General features: G+C 40.5%; 1 protein-coding gene across 1 annotated transcript in view; it reads left to right on the top strand.

The window, feature by feature from the left end:
* The window catches only part of PEPD (peptidase D), a gene marked incomplete at its 5' end in the record, with an annotated part of 132,918 nt that overhangs the window by 18,377 nt on the left and 93,715 nt on the right, over positions 1–20,826 (top strand). Inside the window, 5 exon segments of the mRNA XM_084269906.1 lie at positions 1,787–1,850; positions 3,821–3,868; positions 5,468–5,529; positions 12,138–12,182; positions 20,550–20,625. Of these exon segments, the coding sequence (XP_084126032.1) occupies positions 1,787–1,850; positions 3,821–3,868; positions 5,468–5,529; positions 12,138–12,182; positions 20,550–20,625 (295 nt within the window).

Raw genomic sequence — 20,826 nt, forward strand, 5'->3', positions numbered from 1 at the left:
GAAATTTTCCACTCTGATGCAGACGTCCATCTGCCCTTTTTCCTTCCACCTGTGTGGTTCTGCAGTAGGGTAGGACTTTGCAGAAATCTTCCCAGTGGGAGAGGTGGCTTCATCACTGAAGCATCCTGGCTCCGTGGGATGGGTAGGGGTTGGTGGTTTGTGGGAAGTATGTGTCAGTTTGTTTTCCTATCTAGTCAGAGGTGCTGAGTGGCTGAAGAAAAGAAGTGAGGCAGTCTTGAGTGTGGCGGAGATAGTGCAGGAGTCTGTCTCTCTACTTTGTACTAAAAGTCTTGCTCACTTCTGAGCAAGGTAGCAAGAGCAAGGAGGTATGCACCTGGGAAACCTGGCAGCTTGTCATTAGGTGTGATGGAGTCAAAAGTATCTGGAAGATGACCTAGTTTAATAACTGAGAGGATGGAGGATTGTGGGAAGCTGCTATTTTCTTTCTCTCCAAGTACAGAAAAAAAATCCTCAGCCTTGAAAGGCTGATGAGCTACTTTTGTTCCTAGAAAGAGTGGTAGTGTACATAAGAGAAATTGGACAGATTACAGCTGGAAAGGAATCAATAATGGATTAATATTAACTGTAACCAAAGAATTAAATTAGCAGCAGTGTGCTGTAGACCGCACAATTACAGGAGGCAACTAACAAGCAAAAAAGTTGAAAAACAGCTTGTGAAAAGAGAGAAGGGTTTTTTATATTGGTGTGCTGGGAAATGAGACTTTCTCTTACTTAATCTACATTAAGTGAATAGAATCCAGCACATTTGTGGGCACGCTTTTAAGAAATATTTACAAGAAACTGTTCCCTGATTCAAACAATTGAGCTCATTGTAAATGGGGCTTTGGAAGCATTGCTCTTCAGAGCATACATTATCATAAATTAACATTGACCATAAATTAGGTGGTTTTACAGTTGGGATTCTTCTAATACCAGATGAATTGATTCAAACTGTAAAAGAGAACAAAAATGGAAAGTGCTAAATCTGTTTGTGATGTTTCTGGAATATTAAAGTATCTGAATGTGTGAGGAATGAAGGAGGGGAAAAGGAGATGCCTGTAGGAGAAACAAAGCATCTAAAAGTGGGAGATAAGGGAACTATAAAATACAGGGTATAGAAAAATAAGAGGATATAGTGAATATTTTTTTTAATTATATGTGAAATTAGCCAGGGAGAAAAGAGAAAAGATAATCGCTTTGAAATCTCCAACAGTGATGGGAAGAGTCCACAAAAGGAGCATTGCAAACAGGAACACAGAATGAGCTATTTTTAAGTTACCTTTGAGTAGTTCTTTCACAGATGAGAAATATCTTTTTATAAAAACTTGTGATTTATTGCTTGAGAACACCATAAACACTTTTGTGTTGTCGTTCATGTCTCAGCCCTGTACTGTTTGGAGCATAAAGGAGTATAAAATGAAAAATGAGTGCACAAGATTGAAATCCTATAATCTAAATCACTAGCTACCTGGTACTGCAGCCACCTATGGCACATGCCTCTGTTATGGAGCACCTTTTGAAGATGCTGAGCTGTTTGTCCCACCACTTCTGGTGTTCCTCACTGCAGGGGTTAGAGATGTTCTTCAGTCACCAGCCTGTTTGATTTTTGTAGCTGTGGCAAGTTTCTGTGTAATCTCCTATTTGGAGAAATGGAGTTAGTAAGATGATTAAAACATCCTTCATAACTGATTTTATTGTTGTGATAGTAACAGACTTTTTTTTTTGGTGGTCTTATTAAATATAACAGTAAAGCTAAACCCAGATGTTTATTTTTTTGTTTCCAAAGGATTCATCCCCCTGAATTCTTCAAAAAAAAATACGCCGTGGATGAAGTCCACTATGTGGATGAGGTGAGTTCTCTGTGTCTCTGAATATTTTCTGTGAATACAAAATCAATATGTGGCAATGATTTTGTTTCGTTTTTCCTCGGCTTACTGATTGTCCCCTCATGGTAGGATTTTCACCCCTCAGTCACTGGAAAGTGGCTTTTTATAAAGTGTTTGTAATGGTTTTGTTTTTCTAAACAGTTCCATTTTGAGCTGAACATAAAAGTCTTATCCAAAGATAGTCTCATAAACATGCTCTGTGCATCATGAGACCTGTCAGTCTTTATCCAGCAGAAACATGTTGCTGTGTACCATTTTTGTAGTGCCTTAGAGACTTGAGGAGATTGTTTTCAGGGGTGTTGCGTGTTCTAGCTCTGACTCAGGAGCCTACAAATTGCTCTGAAGAAAGGCTGCCTGCCTTGCTCTTAGTTTATGTTGAATAATTCTAACACTTGAATAAGCAAATATATTCATATTTTTAAATGCAAGTCTGACTTGCTTAGTTAGGTTTCTCATTTCATTTCTGAGCAGATGTTTGTATACTTATGCACCTGTCCAGTTATCTTTTCTTTGGTAGGAAGGCTCAGCAGGGTTTAGGCAATATTCCTGCCAAGCTCTGTGGGTGATTTTCATGGAGAGCAGCTTGAAAAGGAAGACTCTGATAGTTCTGTCCCTGCAGAGCACTATCTGATTTGCTAGACCAAAAATTTTGCTCTCATCAGCTGTGAGGATGTTTCATTTCATATTCATAATGAGTCCAGCTATGAAGTGAAGTTTGATCCTGTATTTCAGTACCTGGGGGTGGTAATGCAGAGAGTTTGCTTTTTGATATGTGTGAATTGGAGTTGTGTAGAGTGCAGGCGCTACGATGCTCATGTGGTGACAACTGCAAGTGGAAAACACATATTTAATTAAAAAAAAATAAATATTTTGGGTCACCTTCTTCTGGGTCACCTTCCATCAGCAAATGCCTTTGCTACAGTTCTATTTTATTTCCTTTCTACTTAAAAAAACCCATTGGTGGGAAAAAGAGCTCTTCATGTAGCCCACTAAATTGTCCCAACGTAAGGGCTGTTTTCCACCTGGACCACATGGATTGAGGGTAGAAACCATTGAAGCTTGCAATGAAACTGTTAAACTTTTCAAGCTTGTCTATAACTTTCACCTAGTTTGCCAAGGAATTGTTTTTCATCATCAGGAGGCTATTGGCCTTATTTACAGGATCGTTTTATGTCAACAAATGACCAAACTCTGTGAGTGTGTAATGCTGGTATTTTCATGTGGTGGCAAAAAGGGTAATGTGGAATTGGTATTTTCATACCTCAGTGCCATACGCTTTCTTTTGCCAATATTAGTGTGCTGTTAGGATGGTTTCAAGTTGGTAGAACTGTGCTTGGTGGAATGATGTCATTTGTTCATTGCCTTGAGGAATGTGTGTAATTCAATGCCCACCTTTTCACAGCTGCTCTGAAGGTCCTGTTCTCTGCAAGGCCAGTGATGTTGTTCTCAGTTTGTAAATGTTTGAAAGGTATTGAAGGAGCCAAATGTAATTATTAGTCAGGAAAAGACGAGCCAGTGACAGTAACGTTCATTACTAGGTAGTACATTGTAACATAATCATATTAATGCACATGTGTTTATGTGCAGCAGTGCACTGATGATACCAGGTACCCTGTTACTCCTTATTTCTGTGTGACATTACAGTTTTTGGGCTCACATTTCCTTTGTTTTCCAAATGATAACAATAGACTTAATCTTGCTATAGTTAGTATACGCCTCTGTAAAGGAAACCACCAACTTAAGCACTGCATTTTTGTCTAAATATTTTGTGATCTGTTGCAAGTGACAGATAATAGTAGCATATTTGAAAAAGAGGGAAGGAACATTTTTTGTCTTTGCAGGTCATTTATTTTGTGTATAGCAAATGTTGATGGAATTGGTATCAATGTGATTATAAGGAAGGAAAAAAAAAGTAATCTGAAACTTCTTTTTAGATATCCAGTGTCTTGGCTTCAAAGAAACCTGCTGTGCTCCTTACTTTGGTGAGTCCTATTATTACTGCCCATTTTATTGAACAAGGAGAACAATTTGTTCAGTATTTCTTTGCACTGTCATTCCCTATCTTTTCTTCCCCATCTTTGCCAAATTTGAAGCTATCTGTGTATAGTCATCTAGTCTTCTGGCTCCTCCATAATCTCAAAATTTGTCACCTCTGGCCTTCCAACCTACATTCTTCTTGCCAAAAGCTTTATCTGTTTTCTAGTAAAACATGACAAGCCTATCTAATGTTAACCATACTGTCCTCCAGCCTTTGTACAATGACTCCAAACTCCTCTGCTCTGTTCACATCATGAGCATGTTTGGGCCATTCTGTTGAAAACCTGTAAGGATTCAGGGCATACTTGGAATACTTCTCCTGCACTGAATGGGTTGGTGAGAGTAGCTTCTGATAGGAGGGAGTGATACCAAACACCTGCCAAATATTTTGAATATTGCTTATTTCTGTGTGAGAAGGATGAATGAATGGATGTAAAACTTGCAAGTTTCTTTTTCCCTATCACCTCTTTCCTTGACCGTTGTAAACATCTCATTATTGAAAGTATGTGATTTCTTGTCTCCAGTCTGTGTAAGAAATGATTTGCTGACTCTGAGCTTTCCCTTGCAGCAAATACATTGGCAGTGCCTACATTTCTTGTTTTCCCATGATAGCTGGCAGACAGAAGTCTTGCAAAAAATGCCTCCTTAAGCAATCACATGGAATAAGATCTGATTTCTTTATCCATTAAGAACAGACACCCTAGTTTTCAGTCTTTCTTCTGCTTATATTTACATACACACAAAAGATGACCCTACAGCTGTTCTTTGTGTTCCTTACAAGAATTGTGTAGGAACGAGACTATTTTACCATCTTGTGCTTTTTACCATTTATTTCTGCACAGCAAGTTGTTGATTTGTTGTCACTCTGTGAGCATCCTTTTGTAGTCAGGAATTTTCACCTAATTTCTGGCTGAGAGGATGGAGCTGTGGTGCTTTCACATTCTTCCCACTGCCATGAAGAAGTACACAGTGAAGGGAGGAGCACTTGGTCCTTTCCTCCTGTGGTTTCATTCCAGATACAGAACTGTAATGCTGCTCCACAGGGTTTCCCAGGCACATGGTAGAAGTGTTCATCAGCTGTGTAGCAGCCAAAATACTCTTGCTTACGCTGCTTGCTTGAATGGAAAGCTGTAGGGAGCAGCATGCAAATTTAAAGAGTAAGCATTGCCAAGGCAGTGTGTAATAATTTATTTTTAAATGCAATTACTTGAGAAGAAACCTTGCCCGTATATTATTCCCTCACCCTTTACTATTACACAGGTCTCCTAGCTCCCTTTCAAGACATAGGGGAATTAAAAATCAAAGCTTGACATGTTCTTTTGGAGCACATCCTAACAAGAGCTCTACGTTGGTCTCTTATGAAACAAATAATTTCTGATATTGGTCTGCAGTTGAGCAGTCTGTGCTTTTTTATTTGTGATTGAAGTAAACTTATACATAAGTTTTCCTAAAGATTTACTGCAATCAGGTTTTCCCCATGATGTAAGTTTTAAACACTTGTCTTTGGCTTAGAATCATGGTCCTTTTAATTGTTTCCCTGACAGCGTGGTGTTAATACAGATAGTGGAAATATCTCCAAAGAAGCTTCGTTTGAAGGAATCAGTCAGTAAGTGACAATTTTTTTTTAATATATTAATTGCTGCATCATTACGTTGGATTCGTTTTATGTTTCACATTAAATGTTTTTTTTCCTTGTGACAGGATGTTGAATGTCAGATCAAATGTATTGGTATTTCTTTGGAAACAAAATATTTGATGTGTTTCTAATGACTTGAAATACAGTGGTGGGTTCTTCTGAAATCTCTCTTGCATGTAAGGTCATTGAATTTTTCTAAGGTCATTGAATTTTTCTCTTTCTCTGTGTTTGCTTTGAGTATCTAAAACCAAACAGAACCATCCCCATACTTCCATTTCCACTTTTGGGATTACAATGTTTGGTTTTCAGATTTCAGAAAAATGAATCTTTGAGTAGCTTCTTTGTCTTAGTGACTTCCTTGTACAGTATTAAGGAAGATATGAGGGATTCTGGCATGCACAGTCTTCTGGAAAGACGGTGTATTACAGGTGTAAAATAAAAGATCACCTTTCTGCCTAGATGTGATCTTTTAGTGTCCCTTGATGTTGTCATTTTATGAAATTGGGCTGCTAGTGGTGTGCAAATATCCTCCTGGATGCAGTATTTTGTAAAGTCAGTAAATAAAAATACATCACAGTCTGTTTTGGGATGTGAGGATGATGGCCGCAATTGTAAATGAAATACAACAGTCTATTCTGTTATGATACCCTAAAATGAGATCACTTTCCATTTTAGCTCAAGTATATGGCAAAAAAGAAACAAAACCTCCCATTAAAAAGCCTGTTAAAGTAAACCCTCATGCTGGCATGTTGAGTAGATGGCCTTTTTCCTGAGATCCTTGACGCCCAGTCTCCCCACTGTATTTTTCTCTATCCACCTCTGTCGACAGCATGTTAATTATGCTGCAATGATTGTAATGCACAGAATTTGCTGCAAGTCTGGGTGCTCATTTGTGTAGTCCAAGAGCATGCTCTCTCCTGGGATCATCTTTTCTCTGCATTATGTGAACTGAAATCTGGAATCTGTTTCCATAATTACTTTGTTCTCCCCTCTACAACTTAAACGGAAACATAATGATTCTGCCAGGAATATCAGGGACCAAGGTGGACATCGTTTAAACATGTTTTGCTGCCCGATGAGTTAAATATAAGCTATTGCAGAATACAAGCAAGCTGTTTTAAATGAATATTTGGTATCCTCCCTGCTGTCACAGCAGTATGATGTTCTGTTGCTTTGACCAAGTAGATACTTGGTTATTGTGCACTCTCCTGGGATACAGGTAGACTCCAAAATCTGTGTGGAGTGATGCCTTCAGTTTTATCTGAGACATCTCCACATGAGATATCAACATCTATTAACTCCAGCAGTGATTTGTTACGGGAATGATGTACAAAGGTCTGTTTGAAGTATCAAAAAGCCCTTTTTCCCCCCTGAATTTCACTAAACACTAGAGTTTAATTAGTAACACATTCTGTAACTAGTCAACATTAAGGTAGGAAGCCACTCCATTTAGCACTTGATTTGAGATTTTAATAGCATGTCTCCTGCAACACTTAAAGGAATTAATGGTATTTTATCCCTGGCTTCCCAGTTTGCCGTACAGGTGGTGTCAGTGTGCTCTGGGAGAAGTACCTCTCCATTCTTTGGGGGTGATTTCCAACTGTTTAGCAGAATCTTTTGATATTGAAGATATGCTCATCCCTCTCCACTCTGAGGCACCAAATTGTTCATTTTGCTGCCTTTCACAGACCTGGTTGGTGTCTTCCCCTCCCTTGCTCATAGTACTGAAGAGCTGGAATTGATGTTGGTTTTGGTTGTGCTGAACATCAGCTCTCTTCTGACAGATAGTGTGTCCTCGAACCACTTGTCGCTCCAGCCTTCCCTTGATCTCTGTGGCTCCTGCTTCTTTCTTCTCCAGGGCTGTCACATCTCTCGCGAGAGCTGCGTGCCAGCAGCAGGCGTGTGGAGAGCCATCACTGCTTCCTTTTAAATCCTGATCTCCTCAGGTTTTGCTAACTGCATATAAACCAGCTTGTTTTATGTCTATTTTTGACACAGACCTAAACCATTTGGAGTATCTCTGCTTCTCCACCTCTTCTCTATCAAACATTTCCTTTATAGATACACATATATTTGGGGTGGTTTGATTTCTTCCGAGAGGACTACAGCCATGGAGTTTGTCCTGAGGAGTGTGTTCCTTCAGACTGCCCTCCTGCCTGTCTGCTCCTGACTGTGCATTTTTGGCCGTCTCTTCTGCTGGGCTGGGCTCTGCCCTAGCTATGATGCTGTGTTTTATTCCTGGGTTACTGATTGTTTCCATTTTCAGGCTACCTGGCTAAGATGTATTTGTTTGCTAGGGCCCTATTGTGTTCCTCCTGCTCCCATTTGTCTTTTTCTCCCTAGACTGCCTGTGCCCCAGTGTGTGGTGGGATGGTTGGTTGGCTTTTTTTTTTTTTAAATGGATAATAATAGAAATAATGTATCATTTCCTGGAAAAGCTGAATCTTGCTCTCTCTGCAGGCTGTTCATCTGGTCTTGTCAAAAGCTGCCTTTTTCTTGCCCTAATGATGTTACTTCCCTGCCTTACTTTTTGAACTTCTTCTGAAACATAATTGCCTAAATTATTTGATTAATTTTTCCACTGTCATAAATAGACAAAATGACTAGTGCAGTCATGGGTTACTTCTGTGCTCACCCTGAAGATCATCCCTGTTATTTTTGTCCTGTAATCCACAATCAAGCTTGATTTTATGTTGATAATAGAGCCCATAATAATGAAATATATCTCAGTTTCCATTAGTTTATGTATAGCTGCCTCATATAGCAAAGTACAATGTACTAAAAAAAGCTGGTATGTTTCTGCAATTTGTAGAAATGGAGAATGACAGTACTTGGGAAATCACCCTGCTCAGCTGTGAGTAGTACTGTGGTTCTGTGGAGAGAGCAGCCTGGGGTAGGAATGTTGGAGATCTGGACCATTTACTGATGGTGTTCGTGGTGACTCCCCTCAGGTCAGCTGGGGTTGCAGCTGTTACGAATCCCACAGAAATCACTTGCTGTCAGTTGCTTTGGATGGCTTCAGTGCCATGGGCAGATTTCTAAAGTAGTTCTAATGCACTGTTTTATAGAAATATGTATTTCTGTTTGCTAATAAAGGCTAGTTCCTCCCCCTCCCCACCTAATTCATGGACCCATTTTTCAGACTGGAAAATGTGCAGGTATTTATTGCATCTAATTATGTACTGGTTGTGTAGCAATTGTAAAAATGCTTTGAAGTGATGTAGCTCACCATATAGAAAATGAGTTTTGAACCTGTATGGATAAACAGTAATGCACTACATAATTTAAAGCAGTGTGGAATACATCTTCACTAGCTGAGTTGGGACATTTTTCCATCCTCAGAATCAACTGGTGTAAATTATACTGTACCCAGTGTTTCAAGTTTTTGAGTCAATTCCTTTTGCTCAGAACTGCATTTGTTGGGTGACCATCTAAATGACCTCTTCCCTGTTGTGTAGTGAAGTCAGTTGTGAGGGGAAATGCTCTCCATGTTGAAGGAAAGTAGAAATTTTCTACATCCTTTATGGCTGCATTATAGATTTTTATCATGCTATGCACACGGAGTGTATTTGTCAAATTTACAGGGAAGTGTCTCATTATACAGTGTTATTACATGGGAGGAGTAGATTTCTATCTTTTTTTTCAAACTAAGGAAATTGTCTCGCATGTTAAAGGACAACTGAGTATGAAATCAATTTGGACATGCCTTTCGGTATAGTGTTTCTTACTTCTGTGTTGATTAAATAGGAGCATTAACACCTTATGGATTGCAAGTCCAGCAAAATGTCAATTTGTTTTCTTCTTCAAGACCATGTAGCTCATCATCTGAGTATTGTCAGTTTGCAAATTGCAGCAAAATGTAGAATTTGATTGCTCTCCATGATCCTCTTGACATTAGGGCAGTGCATGGTTTCTAAGAGTGAGATTTTACTGTCTAGCAGGATAAAAACTGTGCTGAATGGAGAAGGTAAGGTTATTTTATGTAGGACTTTGTGCACAAATGATGTGAATTAAACACTATTGTGTTCTCCTGTTAGTGATGACAAGCTCTTTCCCTTGAGTTTGTTGTTTAGCCAGTAACTTTTAGGATGTGGTTTGTTTAGCTGGCTTGTTGGTAACTCCAGCGAAGCGTAATTTGAGTCTCTAGCTTTGTAAGTCTGGCAGTTGTAGCCAGGTGGCTTGTGGCCACTCGCACAGGACACACAGCTGTCACAAGCTCAGTGGATTTGAGACAGTTCGATCCTTAATCACTGATTTCATGCAATAGATCAGATCCTCTTCCAAATGGGAACGGATGCTGTGTCCTTGAGGTCTAAGATCTTGTTTTAGATTTGACATTGTATCAGAAAGTCTGTCTTCCAGGTGAGAGAGAAAACTGCTGTTCTGCTGATGACCCCCAGCACCCCCTTGTTTTAATCCTGTTGCTTTTCTGTGTGTTTAATTAGCTTCCCCAATTGGCAGCAAGTGGAATTTTACGATGCTGCCACATGTGATCCCAGCCCTAAGTAAAGCTTGTGTTTCTGGCAACACAGAGGCAGTTCAGGCAGAGATTTTAGAGCCAGGATAAGTAATGACCAGGGACTGTGGCAGAGATGATACAGCGCTGCTGAAAGCTCTTTTAGAAAAGAGTTATAGTTGAACTATTATAAGCTGATGCTGCTTATTTTTTTTCAATAATAGATGCTCAGATGAGAGACAAGCTCCTGTTGTGAGGTTCATAGTTCTACTTGTTTGATTTGCCTTTGGTTTCATCCAGTTGTGCTTGTGGTTAAAGTGCATGTGTTGGGTTCTTAAGAGATGAGATGTGACTTTTCCAAGTTTGCCAGCTGCCTTCTGTACCTGCCATTCCCTGCCTTTTCTTTTCTTCGCATAATAAACGTGGTTTATACTTGTCTTATTTGCATAGAGATGGTGCTGGAGTTTTCTGCAGTGCTGCAGTGTCCCCATACGTTTGCCTTCATTGATCTGTTTTCTGTGTCTTCTACTGATGACAGTTATTGAAAGTCCTCCTGTCTGTTGCAGCTGCAGCTTAATTCTGTGTCTTGGCTTTCTGTGGTGGTATCAGTTGGTATCCTTTCCAGCCAAACTGAGAGCTCAGGTTTTTAATAGAGGTTTTATAGATTGATTTTTACTGTGTCTTTCACGTATTTTCTTCTGTATAATTCTGTGTTTAACTGGCTCTTCCAGAGGAAATAGGTGTTGGGGTAGTGATGATTAAATTGAGAAAATGCCCTTTTTCTCTGGTTCTGCAGATTTTCTAGTTTGCCTGTACCAACCTTATTCTCTAACAACATATTGTTCTGGGGTTTCTGACTTTTGGCATTGTGTTGCCTTTCCAGTGGTTTCTAATTAATACCCATAGTAGTGAATAGCATACAGCTTGTCCTTGTTGAGTGTTGTGATAAGTTCTTGTTTTCTGTCTTGGAGTAGGAACATGAAGCTATTAACCTTCACCTTGTTAGGATTTTGTAAGTTTATGAGTGCATGTTCTGGAGGAAGAGAAGCATAGGTTTTTTTCTTCTGCAGTGAGACCTTCATACAATCAGAAGTGACTTCCAAATCATTTTTTTTAATTGGATTTGTGATTTAGTTGGTCCCTTCTGAGGTATGAAGAATGGTTAATAACCTGGAATAGATTTAATTTTTCCTTCAAAAATGTGGGAAAATGGATTGTTGCCTTACAACATTCTTCTGAAGATCTGTTGGGAGCCTTTGAGCATTTTAATTCCCTTAAATTCCCTAACTGAAGAGCCAACAAAGTCTGAGTTAGACAAAAATATCTTTGATGCAGAACACTCCTCGGGCATTTAAATTGTAAGCAAAAAAACCCTTGAACAATGCTTGAAAATCCATTTGTGTTCCACTTAATTACTCAGCTTCTTACTCTATTGGCCACTGTAATGTTATTGTTTGAGAGGCTCAAAATAGTTCCAAGAATACATGAATTGCTAATGTGGAAAATAAGCAGAGAAATAGTTAGGTGTTTGAGGCCAAGGTGAGATGGAAGCTCTTGCTTTGCCTCTTCTCTAGACTGGAAAAGACAAGGAGAGGTTGTTTCCTTTTCACAGTCCTCTAAGCACACTTGTTTATCACATGCCATGTTCTGTGCACGTAAATATCGACAGGCATAAAGCAAAGGATGGAATTAGCAATTCACTGAGTTTAATTTCATTGAAGGGTGTTTGAGGAGCAGAGTTAAAATCACAGAACAATTTGGAAGGGACCTCTGGAGGTCGAGCTGGTCCAACCCACACTTATAGCAGTGAATTGATAACACTTCATCTTTGTCAAAAGAAGTTTAATACACATCTTGAACACACCATTACTCTGTTCTCTGCACATTCTTAAAATGATCTGATTTAGTCTTGGGTATTTCAAACTTAAATACTTGCACATGAAAATGAGTGTGTACGTTCTCCTCACTGTACTGATCTATATACTAAATTTCAGTTCAATATTTGCTTTCATGAGTTTTCACATCCTTAGAGAAGGCACAGTTTCAAAAAAAAAAGGTATAGTCTCTGCTGTTTTGTGTCTGGCTGGTTTTTAATATTTGGAGTTTGTTTTCTTTTTTGTAGATTTAATGTGAACAACAAAGTCCTTCACCCTGAAATTGCAGAATGGTGAGTAACATAGAATCTTTTTCTTTGAGTCCTGTTGAATGTGCTTAAATTCTGTACCATTGCTTCAGAGTGGCTCCCTCAGTAGAAGCCTCCTACTTCACTATGTGAGTTTTAATTTTAAGCTGATTTCATGTTAAGGGGTTGAAATAATGTGCAAAAGTAAAAACAGGGTTAGGTAACAGCAGTGAAAAAAGGAGAATTTATGTAAGATTTCTTAAGCATTGTGTCTGGATATACATTTTTATAGAATGCATTTGGAGTTAAGTCACATTCGTGTAAATGTGAATTTGAATGAATAGGAAAAGAACTGAGGATAATTCACATTCTAGCAGCGAAAATCAAAGGGAGATGAAAACTGTCAGAACAGGTAATATTTAATAAGGTGTTATTACTTCTCCAGGATTTATTTTAACAGCATTAATTTTGTTGAATTATTATTCATGTAACTGTACTTTGTAATTCTAGGGGAATTTGGCTATAGCCTATCTAGAATAGACAAAATTAGAGAGTGGGACTAAGTGTATTAGTAGCTTGCACAGCTACTGCATTTTACCAGTTTTCCTCTTTTGGTCAGCCTTGGGGAATTTGTCCTTATGCTTGCTCTATAGATAGGGATTTCTAGTTTTCCATTCAGGAAAATAACTGAAGAAAGAAATGTAGTGGATTTTTATTACTGAATTACGTTTTTATCTAAGCTTGATGTGTGTATTAATCTAGAAGTGAGGCAAAAAATCCTTAATTAAGTCAAATAAGCTCAAAATCTTAAAATACAAATAGGTAACTGTACACCCTGACTACCACTGTTGTAGCTTGTTTTATTATATGCTACTATATATTATTTTTTTAATGTTTATTGTTATCACATGCTGAGAACAATCTTCTACCGTATTCATCTACATCTAATTGCCACCTTGAAACCTCAAGAGGTTTTTTTGATCATCAGTGCAGTTTCAGAATGTGTAGGATTTTTAATAGGTCAAAATTTTCATTTTAATCACAGAATCACAGAATCTTAGGGGTTGGAAGGGACCTCAAGAGATCATCGGGTCCAACCCCCCTGCCAAAGCAGGCTCCCTATCTCACATTACACAGATAGGCATCCAGACGAGACTTGAATATCTCCAGGGAAGGAGACTCAACCACCTCCCTGGGCAGCCTATTCCACTGCTCCGTCACCCTCACTGTGAAAAAGTTCTTCCGCATGTTGGTGCGGAACTTCCTGTGCTCCAGCTTACAGCCATTGCCCCTCGTCCTGTTCCCACAGACCACTGAAAAGGGGCTGGCCAAATCCCCCTGCGTCCCAAGTCTAAGATATTTATAAACACTAATTAGGTCTCCCCTAAGCCTTCTTTTCTCCAGGCTGAACAGACCCAGCTTACTCAGCCTTTCCTCATAGGGGAGATGTTCCAGGCCCCTAATCATCTTCGTGGCCCTTCTCTGGACTCTCTCCAGGAGATCCCTGTCTTTTTTATACCATGGAGCCCAGAACTGGACACAGTACTCCAGGTGGGGCCTGACCAGCGCAGAGTAGAGGGGGAGGATCACCTCCTTCGACCTGCTGGACATACTCTTCCTGATGCATCCCAGGATCCCATTGGCTCTCTTCGCCACCAGTGTGCACTGCTGGCTCATAGCCAACCTGTCATCAACCAGGACCCCCAGGTCCTTCTCCACAGAGCTCCTTTCCAGCAGGTCATCCCCCAGCCTGTACTGATACAGTCGGTTGTTCCTCCCCAGGTGCAAGACTTTACACTTGCTCTTGTTGAACCTCATCTGGTTTCTCCCAGCCCAGCTCTCCAGCCTGTCAAGGTCTCGCTGGATGGCAGCGCAGTGTTCCTGCGTGTCAGCCAATCCTCCCAGCTCTGTATCACCGGCGTATTTGCTGAGGGTGGATGCTGTTCCCTCATCAAGATTGTCAATGAAGATATTAAACAGGACTGGACCCAACACCGAGCCCTGGGGAACACCGCTAGTCACAGGCCTCCATTCAGATTCTACTCCACTGATCACGACCCTCTGAGCCCGGTCCGACAGCCAGTTCTCGACCCACCTCACTGTCCACTCATCTAACCCTTGTTCCCTCAGCTTCTCTATCAGGATGTCGTGGGAGACAGTATCGAAAGCTTTGCTAAAGTCAAGGTAGACGACATCCACTGCTCTCCCTCCATCCACCCCGTTGGTGATGACATCATAGAAGGCTATGAGATTGGTCGAGCACGATTTCCCCTTGGTGAATCCATGCTGACTACTCCTCATAACCTTCTTCTCTTCCAGTTGTTTGGAGATGGCATCCAAAACAAACTGTTCCATCACCTTTCCAGGGACAGAAGTGAGGCTGACTGGCCTGTAGTTACTGGGATCCTCCTTCTTGCCTTTTTTAAAGACTGGAGTCACATTGGCTATTCTCCAATCTTCGGGCACTTCTCCTGTAGTCCAGGACCTATTGAAGATGATAGAGAGTGGCTCAGCAATCACCTCCGCCAGTTCTCTCAGCACACGTGGGTGTATCCCAATAGGATTTTGCATTCAGAATGTTTTAAATGGTTTTATTGAGTTTGGTGCCTTTCATTTTAAGTCAGAAGTATATTAATGGCCATTGTTACGATTTAATTGTCTGGCAAAATCAGTATGTGAATGACAGGCCACATATATGTTGTAGTAGCGTGGCTGGATTCTGGTGGAGACCTGGGGGCTGCAGGGGTGGCTTCTGCAAGGAGCAGCCAGCAGCTCTCTGCAGGCCCCACAGAGCAAACACCAGCTGACTCAAGGCCGGAGTCACTGCTGACCAAGGCCCAGCCCATCAGCAACTGTCACAGCGCCTCTGGGAATCACATTTAGGACACAAAACCCCCTCAAGCAGCCACTTCTCTGCTGCCAGAGAAGGGAGTGAGAAGATGTAAGGAACTGTGCAGACACCAAGGCCAGGGAAGAGGGGGAGGAGGCACCGCAGATGCTGGGGAGAAAGGTGCCCCAGCAGCCCCTGGAGAAACCCATTGTGGAGCGGATGTCCCACTGCAGCCCATGGGAAGGCCGAGACCCCACCTGCAGCCCATGGAGAGGCCCCACGCTGGAGCAGGGGAGACATACAGGAGATGCTGTGACCCACGCTGGAGCAAGCCTCTGCCAGCACTTGCAGCCCGTGGAGAGAGACAGAGACACGGAGATGAGCGAGAGGGAGATCCGCAGCAGAGCAGGTTTGCTGTGGGGGAGCCTGTGACTCCGTGGAAGAGCAGGCTGGAGCAGTCTGGGCCTGAGAGACTGAGAGACATCCTGTGATTTATGACTGCATCCCATAGCAGTGACTCACACCAGGGCAGCTGGTGAAGAGCTGAAGCCCTGTGGGAAAGGACTCATATTGGAGAAGCTCGTGAAGGACTGTCTGCTGTGGGTGGGACCCCACGGTGCAGCAGGGGAAGGGTGTGAGGAATGCTGCCCCAAGCTACGAAGGAAAATAGCTCATGAGGAACTGACCGAAACCCCCATTCCCCCAGTCCCTGCCCCTCCTTGTGCCACAATGCGGGGGAGGAAGGTAGCGAAATTGTGACTAAAGTGCAGTCTGCTAAGAAAGGAGGGGTGTGGGAGGTGCTTTAAGATCTGGTCACACTTCTCATTACCCGACTCTGGTGTCACTGGGGGTGCAGGGCAGTGTCATAAATTAGAGTTTTCTTTCCTTTATTCTGTGTTGAGACTGTTCTGCCCATGACGCTGATTGAGGAATGATCTCTCCCTGTCCTTATCTCCACTCCTAAGCCTCTCAATTTATATTTTCTCCCCTGTCCAGTTGAAAAGGGCAGTGATAGAGCGGCTTTGGTGGGTGTCTGGGCTCCAGCCAGGGTCAAACCACCACAATGTATTATAACTTCATGAAGTAGAAATTTCCTTGGAATGTCAAGTTATTGCCTAGGAAACTTTCTTTGGAAAGCAGTTGTAGTTTTAGAATTAAGTAGTATTTTGCTTTTAGGAAGGTGAAATTTTTGGCGGTTATATTCCAGGCTAGGAAATTGCTTCATTTGGATCACATGCTTGCATGGATGTGTATTATTTCAAATTCAGCAAGTTCTGAACTGCTCTGTTTTATATGTTACATGCCAGAAAAACTCTGATCTATGCCATGCTGTCAAAACTGCCAGCAAGAGATGAAACGGCTGAGCTTTCTGAATCAGCCAGGGAGAACTGTGAGTTACGAAAGGTACTCTAGTATTGTACAGGCTTCTAATAAAATGCAGAAGAAATGGTTCAGTATTGACAAGGGGCAAAGCGTTTGTGATTAAGAATCCTTTTTCAAGATCTCAGCGTTTTCTGACTACTTGCTATGAAACATAAGGATAAAGCAGAAATGAATTTGACCTTAGATTGGATTTCAGCAGTCTGCAGAGGGTGTTTTCACCTGGTTTTGGTTTTGTGTAACTGTGTTTCCAAACACATTTAAACATTTTGATTTTAAATTTCAGCTCTCCTGTTTCAAATTTGATTCTGAATGTATATGCTAAGTACTGATTTCACTATTTTGAGAAGAAAATACCATTTAACAGAAGACAAAATCCAAAGTTGTCTAAATTATCTCCCTAGAATTACAACAAAATTTTTCTAGACTAGCACTTAGCAAAATGGCCTTTTGTTACTTTAATATACCAATGTCTGTCTATCATAATCATGGTGGTGCTAGAAGATAAACATTTAGCAAAGTATGACTCATTTTGTGCCTCTATATACTGTATTTTCCTGTAACTTCAATGAAAATGGGATGTGATAGTTATGCGTGGAAGATTTCAGATACTCTGTGTGTTGCATTACTTTGGAAAGCTACAATTGTTTCTTCAGGGAAAGCGATCTGTATGTTCATGTCTTAAAGTTGGGCATATGCTTTTTGTGTTTTCAGAGGGTTTTTTAATTATGTTTTAAAACTTTTAACATCTTCTTTAACTGTTTCAAGATAAACTCACACAACTCTTTCAGAACTGTACTGCAATGCTTCTCATTGCGTACGTGCATTACTACGTTTACTCGCTCTGACGCTAATTCAGTTAGCAAGTGTTTCTGCAGAGCCTTGCAGAACATAAATATATCAACTGTGGTAGAGAAATTTCTATAAATAAAACGTGGAAAGGTAACAGCAGAGGTGAAAAATGATGAAGAGAAGGTAGGAGTGCAGAGTCTGGCTATGTGGGCAGCATCTCTACTTACTTGGTGGCATAGAAATATAATGTTTCCAGAAGGATAAGGAGGAACAGACGTACCCAGATATTTTCCATGCATGTCAGAGAATCAGCCACTAAGGTTGTACAAATGTACTAAAACCAACAAAACAAGACAGCTGATAAACACTGAGCTGGTAATTGTGAACAAATACTTCTGGCAGTATGGTCAGGAATTGGGACTGCACATAGAGAAGCAAACATTGGTCTGTCTTTGAAGAAAGTGCTGGTTTAGCAGAATGTAGTTGAGTTATGCAAGTTTCAGCCTTGTAATTGCCTTGAATTCTGTATGCTCTTGACTGCTTCATTCAAGGAAAGTAGGCTGTGCATGAAATTTGGGATCCAGCCACTTAAAATCCCCAAACTTAATTTTGTGACTGAAATGATGCTTGTTTGCATTAAAGCTTCTCTCTCCTATTGGGTGACTGACATGCATAAAAAGACCACCTGCTTATGTGGCAAGTGCAAGTAAAGCACAGAATGTACGTAAAAGGGGAGAGTGAGGAAGAAAAAATGTTTTTACAATGGTAAAATTCGGGGTGAGGAGGGAAGTTATAATTTTCCTGGTAGTAGTAGACTTGTGCCTCTATTTTAACTTGACTGCACTGAGTGATTTGGCTATTAATCTGAGAACCACACTACATGCTGAATCTGTACATTTTTGCAATTGCATTTGCTAGAGCCTGGAAATTATTTGTTCCCATTAAAATGTTAATGAATGTATGCCGAGTGTGTAACTGGTCCCATTAAAATGTTAATAATGCAGAGTGTGTAACTGGTCCAAGAGCTGCTTTTAAGAGAACACTGAAGTTCACATTTGTGAACAAGGGTTGGACTTTCTTCTGAGCCGTATGTTGGATGTGGGGAGGGATGATAATGAGATTGCACCACAGCACTAACCACAGTGCTTGACCAGCAACACCTTAAACCTGGTATGGGAGAGTGTTGCTTTTTATTCCATCAGAACAGTGAAATACATGACCTCCTGTTACCCAGATGTGCTGGTGGGAATTCTGTCAGCAGTTCCCCTGCAGGCAGCCTGGGAGCCCAGTGGCTTTTTGGTATCTAGTGCAGGGTGAAGTTGATTGTGTTCTCTGCACAATCGTACATCCTGCCTCTCTTTCTTACTAAAGGATGGGTAGTGGGTTTTGTCAGTCTTGGAATGGCTAAATATTTTCTGTAAAATGCTTCAGTGCTTGACCCTGTGTAAATGAAAGTGATGCATTGCATAAAAACTCTGTCTAAGGCTGAGCATGAATTCGTGTATGCAAAAAGATACCTGAGAAGTTATGAGCTAATATAAATGTCTTGACCCTGAAGCCTTGTGACCTAGTCAAGTAAAATAGGTTCTAATAATGTTTCCACTTGCTGTTGAGCAGTTACTAACTTGTATTGCTAGAATATCCCAATAAAGAGATTAGACATCTGAATTATGAAGCAACCTGTATTTCAGGCACTTGCAGATCAGGGATACATACTGTATGCTGAAGGTAATACGAAGGCACATCAAACAAGTATTAAATTCTCTTGCTAGCACGTGCAGTCTTCTGAAGAACAGGATTAAAAAAAATAATAATATATTAGCCTTTGCTAGCTCATTCTAACATGAATATATTTGATCTACTACTGTTCTTTATGTCTTGGCTGAAAGGCAGAAGCAGAAGTTTGTTTCCTCACCCATGGTGAGCAGATTAGACCATCCCAGTGTAATATTTTCAGCCCGGTGTGTGCTTTCAAACCTTGTACTTCTCATTCTCAATGTGCATAATGACTGTTTTGTGTCCTATTCCAATTGACTAAGAATGTCAATCCATTCCCCTCTACTGTGTTTCTGTTTGTAAGAGCATATTGATTGATGCCAGCATTTTTACAAAGGTACCTTTAATCTTACCAGAAAAGTTGTGTGGGAAGGGGAGTGGCTGTGCCGTATAGTGATGCAGGCGCTGTGTCTGGGAAATGCTCTTATCGCACATCAGAGGCACTGATGGCTGAGAAACCTGTTTCTGGACTCATTAAAACAAACTACAGGAGCAGAGATACAGTAAATCATTTTATACAGCTGTGTGAGTAGGAACATGTTATAATGAAAAAGGGGGGGTGTCTTGGTGACAGTTCCAAAATATAACGCTTATGGCACTTTGTAACTGCTGCAAGCTCTGGAGGGGAGCTGGAAAATACAATTTAAATATTTTCATGCAATTCAATAGATGTAGGTTTGTTCATTGTAAACATTAAGTGTGTACTTCATGGCTGCCTTTGAGATGGGCATGAGAAATATTAGGAAATCACCTGAAAGAGTAGGTGATTTTCCATAGAAAGTATGGAACTATCTCACCTTCACTGTTCATGTCGCACTAAATAGCTGCTTTGATTTGAGATACATGATAGAAAACAGTGTAAGTAGGTAAGAGTTTAATGGTAAATTTTTGAGAGGAGTTCACAACACAGTATCAAGTCTCATAAATAGACACAAATTCAATATCTCATAAGGCATAAAGAACAGGATGGTGGAAATTTGGGCTTTTTTTGGTCCAGAAGCATGTGAAAGTGAATGGACATTGTGGCTGTAATTACTGCTGCTGTAGTTTTTGTAGTACCAAACAGCAGTAGCATTTCTTCTGTGTTGTGTCCTTGTTGTCATTGTGTCCATCCCCATATGTTGTCCCCCTTCCCCCTTCCTTTTGAGCTGCTGCAAATACGTGGGAGTTGGGATTGTGCTGAATAGAAATTCTAGAGCTCTGGGAATTACATTATGTAAACTAGTTTCAAATTGTGTTTAAAAAGTAAATCGAGTATGCTTGTAGGAATGTTCTGTTTGAAGTAGTGCTTGAGCCATGGCAGATGCAGAAACACATTGCTTTTGTTTCTAATGTATTGTAGAATGTGTTGAAAAAAAATGTTGGTTGGACCACTTGTTTGTTAGTATTAAAATAATGCAGGCTGCTGTTTGAACTGCTTGTGATTTCCTTTGTGAGATTGTTTTGCTAATGGTGAATCAATGCCAACAAAACTTTGCTGTCATGAATACTGTAATAGCTCTTCATTCTTGAGGTGCACTTGATCTAATTTTACCATAGGTGATGTATATTGTTGTTGGGAGAGGGGGGGTATTTCATGTCCTTAAGCTTTGAAGTTACAACCTAACCTGATATCTGTTTTACTTTTCTTCAAGTCGTGTGATTAAGACAGACATGGAGTTGGAAGTTCTGCGCTACACCAATAAAATCTCCAGTGAAGCTCATAAAGAGGTAATAGATCCTTTACTCTTAATAATTTTTCCTCTTAGTCTAGCAGTGTTACTCAGAAAATGTTCCCAGCAAGCCTGAATTGCTTAGTAATAAAATAATGGAAAGGCTGGATAGGAATAAGAGGATAATATCCCTCCTATTACAGCCCAGTAATATACCTTGCATTGTCCTTGAACTCACTGGTGCATTTGTGATGTGTGA

Source organism: Gallinula chloropus, assembly GCF_964237585.1.
Source record: "Gallinula chloropus genome assembly, chromosome: 13".
In the NCBI taxonomy this organism is placed as follows: domain Eukaryota; kingdom Metazoa; phylum Chordata; class Aves; order Gruiformes; family Rallidae; genus Gallinula; species Gallinula chloropus.